General features: G+C 39.9%; 1 protein-coding gene across 1 annotated transcript; it reads right to left on the bottom strand.

Moving 5' to 3' along the window:
* Positions 1-2,418: 2,418 nt before the first annotated feature.
* LOC121522813 (claudin-14-like) lies at positions 2,419-6,016 on the bottom strand. The gene is made up of 3 exons (XM_041807467.1): positions 5,769-6,016; positions 5,353-5,603; positions 2,419-4,666 (listed from the first exon to the last, which is right to left on the bottom strand). The coding sequence occupies exons 2-3, from the start codon at positions 5,584-5,586 to the stop codon at positions 4,160-4,162; spliced, it is 741 nt and encodes a 246-aa protein (XP_041663401.1). The 5' UTR covers positions 5,587-5,603; positions 5,769-6,016; the 3' UTR covers positions 2,419-4,159.
* Positions 6,017-8,020: the final 2,004 nt, after the last annotated feature.

The following is an 8,020-nucleotide window of genomic DNA, read 5'->3' on the forward strand; positions in this document are numbered from 1 at the left end:
AAGAAAGAAAAGGACAGAAGCCAAAGTGGTGCTGAAAAAGTTGCAAGATTAAAATAGATTAAGGACACTGTCTCTGTTTTCTCTACAGCTGTAATACATCATAGTTGGGAAGCTGTTAAGGCTTCCCAAAGCATACTTTTTCCAACGGACCCACACTGTAAATGAACTGAGAACCGTTGCTCCATCTTCTGTCACGAATCATGAACTTTCGCAACTGACTGGTTAAGGATTCGCCAACTCTGTTACACTGGTTTTTAGTTTTAAAGACATTTAGAGACATATTTACGAACGCGTAACAGTCTCGAAGCTTTACATATGTTTTGTGCCAGTGTATTAACGCAATGCTATAATGGTTTGAAAGAATATAATCCAGGCTCCTCTGTCGAACAATATGATTTCAAATTTTGGAACGACTTGTTTCGCGTCGGGCTGTCGTGCGTAAAAGTCAACAGATGCATCCCAGACATGAAACCGCGTCAAGCCCCCCTGCAAACTCCAAACGAAAAAGAAACCTTAAACAGATGCGTAAATGTTTTGGATCCGATGTGCTGCATCACTGAAATAAAACTGCGTGTTTCAGCTCCCAATCGCGCTGACAACATGGTTCCAGGCGGCCAGTATTGCAGTATTGATTCCACTTTAAATCAACATCTGTCAGTATGGTCAAATGCAGTTACAGTCAGCCAGTACATCTAAATGAAATAAAATATGTTTTAAAATCTTACCTTCTTTGGAGAAACAAAGTAGATCACCGGATTAGGGCCTCTAAAAGAGACCGAAAATGTGCCAGACTATTCTACGTAAAGAAAAAAATGTTAGGAAACAAAATAATCCACTTGGACATCTAAACACAAATCTCGTATGTTGTTTTAAGTCACCACAGCTTGTCGGTAAGAGAGGAGAGATGGAGAGGGGAAAGAACGAGGGAGGGAGGGTGGAGGTGGGTGGAAGGGTGGAGATGAATGGGAGTGGTGGGTTTATTGGGTGCTGTCAGGGTGTGTAGACGCTGGATGAATGTCTTCCAGGGCAGGACGAAAATAGCGTCTAATAGAGAGTGGCATGACGCACAACATCTCCGGGAAAGCTTTCCAATATCATAATATCATATTGGCAATGAATGAAACCTTTACCCTGCCAGGTTACATTTCAGGCCTGATTTACGATCTCCCGCCCGCCTGACTGTAGAAAACCATTGCGGTTGTTTGGCAAACGCCTGCTTTATGGTGGTAATGTGTGGAAGCCTCGCATAGAATTACTTCTTTATTTTATGACCCAGCGTGCAACGCTTTCCCTTTCAGGAACTTTTAAGTTTTTGCACATAAACGCAAGAATTTCAAACCAGGCTTATATTAACAGACGCATGGTTAACAATGGGGAATTTAAGAGCTATACTAGTTGCACGCACAAAGGTCTTCCTCACACTTTTACGCACGTGCTAATTGTTTCAGTTAATGCTAACTACGCACTATTTCTGTTCCCCCAGTTTGAATGGACCTGTTAGCATCTTCTATCCCTCCACGTTGGTTCTTCTGATTGCTGCAGTTTTAGTGGTTGTGTTCAGACGCTGTCCATGGTGCTGAAATGTAAAACCTACTACAGAGGAGGTCCACAACATCTGATTAATGTGAATCTAAATCTTTGGTTTGTGGCATTATCTGTCATGGCGGGAAGTTCTTTTCCCTCAATATACAGTATAGTTTAATAAAAATGTAATATCTATCTATCTATCTATCTATCTATCGTGCAGTATCAGGTCACGTTATCTAACTGTATCTGCATGTGCATTACTGACGAGTTGCTTGAAAGGACAGTGCTAAATGAAAGGCTCTCTAATTAACAAGCCTGTAAATCGTAGAAAGTAACAAACAACAATTTCTGTTTTTTGTTTTCTCAATAAAGACTATCTCCATACAGCCTAGCCAATACTTTTCCTCAAAGAAGTTCTTATACTAAAGGCCTGGGAGTTCCAACTTTGTAGGACGTTTGTCGCCATCCAGTGGTGCTCTCAAGCTTGATTACATTCTGCAATGGAGGAAAGGGAATCAGGGACAACACATATTTCATATGTTACACTTAAACATTAACATTAAACTTAATCAAAGCTGCACCGAGGAGTCTGGTGCAGCAGTGAAAACAGGTTTTAGTCAAACGGGTGTCACTATTTCATCTACCCAAAAGCTTGACTTAAATAACAGGGGAAAGTTTTTTACTTAAGCTTGGCTAGTGAGTGAACTTGAAATCAACAACAGCCCTTAATTTACACAATTAATTACGGCTATGTTTTACCTGTCTGCTATGTAAAAAGAGTAATAGCAGCAAACTTACATTTTCATGCAGTGGGAGTCCACGCTTATTTAAAAGTGGCATTTGTTGGGTCTTTTTTTTATATTTAATTTTTATTTTCTTGCCATCAAATACTTAAAGCTCGAACAATATGCCATCAATTTTACAGAAAAAAAAAAACAAAACAAAAAAACTACTGCATTAGATTTGACTCTCAAAGAGACTTGATCCCAACACCAGGGTAGGTTACAAAAGGACATGACAGAACAATTATTTATCCATCACAGTGTTTCTCAGTCGCTTTGGTACATTTCTCAGATCAGGATTGAAATTCTCAAAACTACTTGTTTAATCTTCACATCATTGTGTCACTTGTACACTTCAAAAAAGCAGTTTTGGTACATCCATGCAAATGATTATGTACGATTCTCTGCTGTTTCCTACATTATCAATTGCTTATGTCATGTTGATCAAAATGTATTATAATGGGTCTCTGCTGAATAGTCTCACCCCCCACAACATTTAGGCATTAGTTCATCTCATAAGTCTTTACATGCAAAATGGTTGAACATGTTGTCATAATATGTCAAGCATATTTCTATACATTTCCATTAAACTTTTTTTCCTAAAACTGTCCTGAATTTGTAATTGCTCCCAGGTGAATCTTGACTTTCTCTAATGAAGGGAAACGTGTGAAGCATTTGATCAATCAATAATCGAGGAATTTGACTGTGCAGAATTTGATGATTGAGGAATTTTCTCAGCATGGAGATTGAAAGTATATGACCGCCAACCACATACACAGATGACCCTTCTGGCCGCCATGGATGCAGCATGTGATGACATCACAGCAGATACCTGCAGAGGCTGGATAAGACATTCTAAAAGATTCTTTCCATGCCACATCGAAAGAGAAGATATTCGTTGTGATGTGGATGAGAATTTGTGGCCCAACAGAAGACTGCACTGTAATTCCTACAGCACTGCATGTACAGTCTTCCCTAAGAAGATTGTCCTATGTTCACATTTCTACTTTTTTTCTTTGTGGTATGCAGTGCTGTCTTTTCCTTTCTGTATCGCAATGACATCGTCCGTCAACAAATTACAGTACAAACAGTAAAAGCTTAAATGTGAATCTTGTCCAGTCTCTTGCAATCAGTCTCCCTCATACACTAAGGTGTAACTTGCAATTTACAATAATTGTAATCAAAACTTTAGCCATAGTTTACATCAGAACATTCCTCCAGAGTACACTGATATATTGACAACATGACTAAGCAATTTGACTGTCTTATCCGTATACAGTGACACAAGGACTTGTCATTCTGATGGCACTGACATGTTCATTGACACAGATATTTACTTTTGAGAGATGAACTAAGGATTTTGAGCAAGAGACTGGCTTTTGCAGGTAATCCGTGGTGTTTTGCTATTTGTACGAATTGTTTTGAGAAATGCACTTACTGTTTTGCAAATGTCGAGGATGATTCGAGAAATGTACCAGAGTGACTGAGAAAAACTGTAATATGAACATCACAGAACGTGGACTCTTGGGTGACCATTCACAGTTAAATGTTGCCATCTTCTGGTCTGCCTGGTGCACAGCAGCAGGCAAACAAGTCTCATTTCTCCCTCACACTAACACACTGTGATTAAGAGTTTTTTTTCTTTTCTTTTAAGGCGTTTTCTAGCAGTCATGTTTTAGGAAGAAATCTGGAAATGTTTGTGATTTGTCTTCAAAAGCTGGCATCAGAGTTTTAACAAACATAGTATTTTCCACAGGAGGGCCAGCCATATGAGCTACTTCAGTTATCAGCAGTATCTTTTTTCAAGCCCTCTGTTGCTTAAAATCTATTCTGTTAGAGTTTCTCCAGCTTTAGACATAGTTATTGAGCCTGTAGCCACTGCTGGAAAGGGAGCAAAGTGAAGCAGCATGATTGTCCTTCAGGGCCTCGGGGGGCTTGTAGGGTGGAGCAGGAGGATAAATGTTGTTGAAGGCAGGGGGGGCTGATGTTGGTTGGTTTCTTTGCATATGGTGGGGTGCCTGTGATCTATGGGCACAACTGCTCCAGCACAGCACCAGTCCACCGCTCAGACTGAGGCAGGCAGAGGCGTATCCGAGATAGACCGCCAGGCCAATCTCATACTTCATTCCATTGGAGAGGAAGGGATTATAGAATTCCATGATGACATCATTTGTGGTCCAGGACACAGTGACAAGACAGAGCAGGCCAGCACAGATGAAACAAACCCCCCCACTTAGCACCAGAGGAGACTTGATGAGTGAGCCACGGGCAAAGCGGGTGCACTTCATCCCCATTACAGAAACCAAGGAAGCCAGGACTGAAGTGATACAGGAGATTACCATAAGTGCTCGGGCAGCCTGGTGTGGGGGAGAATACACAAAAACGTTATCCTTTTGATAATGTCGCTTATCTGATTCTTGTGCATATGTTTAAAACATTGAATTATGTAATAGAGCAGTCCCCTCTCAATCAACTAGTCCACAAACATAAATCAATAAATTGATAAAAATGCTACTAGGTATTTAACTGAAGTGGATATGATTCTATTTAATGAGGATATTTTATCCTAAATCTAATGTAGACTCATTCTCATATAAACAAATCTAAACCTTAAGTAGGACTGATTACCTTTCTTGGGTAAGAAACAGCTGTGGCAGTAACCACAGAGATTTTGTTGGTCTTTGCTCATAACAAAGGAAATGATTGCTTGTATTGCATTACATTTAGGAGGCACAAATGTTACTTTTCATGATGGTGAGATATATCTGAAATAGAATTTGCAAGTTCCAACTTTTTCAGATGCTTTGAAATTCACACAGCAACATAGCCCTCTGTCCATGTATCTGAATCATTAGAAATTGCACAGATTTCAAGAACTAATCTTTAAATTCTACCTGACCAAAAGCTTAAACCAGAAAGTTTTTTTTTCACAGTGACTTGAGTAGATAAAAGCAGCAAATGCTCACATTTAGAAAGCTGAAATAATTACATTTTTTAATTGAAACACTCATAAGATGCTAAAATACTGAATGTGTAGTCGTACCTGCAGGTCTTGTGGCAGTGACAGCAGAGACCTGTAGACTTCACACTGATAAATGCCAGTGCTGTGCCATACACACTCCATCCACAGGCCTTTCATAAAGGCCGTAGCTGTGATGATGTTGGAGCCCACATAGGCTGTGCTGCGCCACTGGGGGAGCACAGTTGCGACTACAGTGCCTCCAAATCCCAGCAGGCACAGGAAGAAGCCGAGGAGTTGAACCGCCATACTGGCCATGTTTCTTCACTTTGGCACTATAGAGTAAAGAAAAAAAAACTTGATCAGCAAGAACACAACAGTAGAGACTGGACATGTCAGAACTTCTTATGACAAGCAGGCTCACAAATGTAAATACTGAATTTAAAGATTTCTTAAGAAAAAGGCAAATCAATACACAGCGATAACATATTGCAACTTACAAAAGAATCCCTTTGACAATCAAGCTACAGTCCCCTAAGCTGCTGATGTGGCTGAATTCCTCCTGTTGTCTGCATTGTTCCCAGCAGTACGATAAAATTCCACTGAGTTTACATCCAGTCACAGTTTCTGAGCCATTCTTCAAGTGTCTCCTGAGTGTAAACAGAAATAGCAGTGGAAACTCTCAGTTTTCTGGCATCAGTCTCCTGTGAGTGGCAGGTGACTGCATCTGTAACTAATGAGAGCAGTGTTCAGCTTCACCTGTTTAACGCTCTCCTCTGGAGGGCAAAGCACAGCAGTCTATTTGTTAAGCTCCCCAACACCCCTTAGGAAAGTAGAGGGAGGAAATTAAACATTTACAGAAACCACCCAAGCTGAGAGTACTGTTATAAACCACTAACTTTGAACATTTTTCACAGCTCTGCAGGGTATTTGAGAAGGAGAGGTGAGCGGCCTGATAACAGAGCATTTGTAGATGATGGGCCTTAAACTTGAACAATGAGCTAAAGTGACTTATGTTGTCATAACTGGTCTTAATTTTTGAAGTTTAATCCAATCTATGACCTGAGATCACCTGGCACTCAGGTCTACATTTACAAATTTACAGAGTGGCGGAAGAAAATTCCACATGTGCTCAGGAAGCTCTAGGCCAAACTGCAGTTAAGCATTTACTTTTGTTCCTTTCTAAACTGCTCTCCAGTTTAAAAAATCCTGAGTAATAACCATTCACCTTCATCAACAATGACAGTTCAAGTATAAATGACAATAATGAAAAACCTTTCATTTACTTAAATGTTACAGCCCCTTAGTTCAATGTTTCCTTTAAGTTTGCAAAACTGACTAAGGAGAAACCAAACAGCTGTCATGCAAATTAATTGCTTAGACTTTCTATTATTCAGTGTTAGACCTGGCACTGTCAAGGCCTATCAAAACAGAAAATATTAAGTTGTGTTTATTTAATGACTGAATACAATAATAACAATTAAGCAACAGAAACAAAGTGAGGTTGTCAGAAATTGTTAACCCATATATTTGCCCACAAAATGGAAAAGCCAGTGTTATTATGGTATGTTTTGTTATTATTTTTAATTGTACCTTTCATTAAATTTAAATTAAGTTTTTACATTTTCATTTTAAATGAAAAACTCTACATCATAATACTCACCAGAAGTGGAATAACTACTCTGCTGTGCCACCAGCCTGGCCAAAGATGTCAAACAGTGCACTTCCAGAAACAAGGCCATTCACATTGATCCAAGCGGTCCAGCCCCCTTCTGTCTCTGCTGCTTTAACAGGCAAGAATAAAACAGTGAGAGTTTCTGACTCGTGTCTGGTCAGTGTGAGATGATCTTATCCCCATCAATAGCATCATCATTATCCCTGTCTTCATGTCGGGTTTGACATGAGAAACAGTTCTGGTTCTGGATTGTTGCTGCAGACAGATAAATAGGACTGATGCCTAATGTGGACCCCAAGGCAGAGAGGTGACGGCAAACAGACAGAGGAGATGTTGTCCTCACTGGCTGTGCTGTGTTACTCAGTAATTCAGCTCTCTTCATTTCAAAATCTGTTGATCAACAATGGACAAAACAGTTTGAGGATACATACAAGGAAAATCTATCTGTATATCAATGGATGCCCAACTTGTGGTAAAAAGAAAGTATTTATTAACAGTAAAAAAGGCTTATCAACTGAATTTAGACAGAACATTGCAAAAATGATTTCAAATTGATGCATGCATTATAAGTGGTACTTTGCATGTTAATGATTGTTTGTCTGATACATACTGTGAGAAGCAAGCCAGGTGGTTTTTGCGTTGCTCTGGGGTGGGTCTTCTTCCTTTGCATTTTCTCTTCCCCTCTTCGCCTGTCTCCCAAGTGTGGCCTTCCATGATACACTGCTGGTGTACAAAGATTGTTTCCTTGCTGTTCTTTGGGGTCCTTTAGTGATATTCAATTCTCTGCATGAGCTCTACAGTGAAGAAATGTCTTCTCCAGAGTCTGCCTGTGGGAGACGCCACTTGAAAGAGTAACCCTTAATAGTCTTAGTTAAGTAGAATAATCCTGTGATTAACAGCTGAGCCTGACTGGTTTGTTGTTCACTGTGCTGGAGGGTGACACAACGGTGATAAAGGGGCAAGTGCAGTTACTGACAGTGGTATGTATGCAGAGATAGCTGCCCTCCTCTTTGTACTACATACACATTTTCAACAAAACATGGAGATACACAACTTTATCTCAAGATACACTATCAA

This window comes from Cheilinus undulatus, linkage group 15, assembly GCF_018320785.1.
Source record: "Cheilinus undulatus linkage group 15, ASM1832078v1, whole genome shotgun sequence".
NCBI lineage: Eukaryota > Metazoa > Chordata > Actinopteri > Labriformes > Labridae > Cheilinus > Cheilinus undulatus.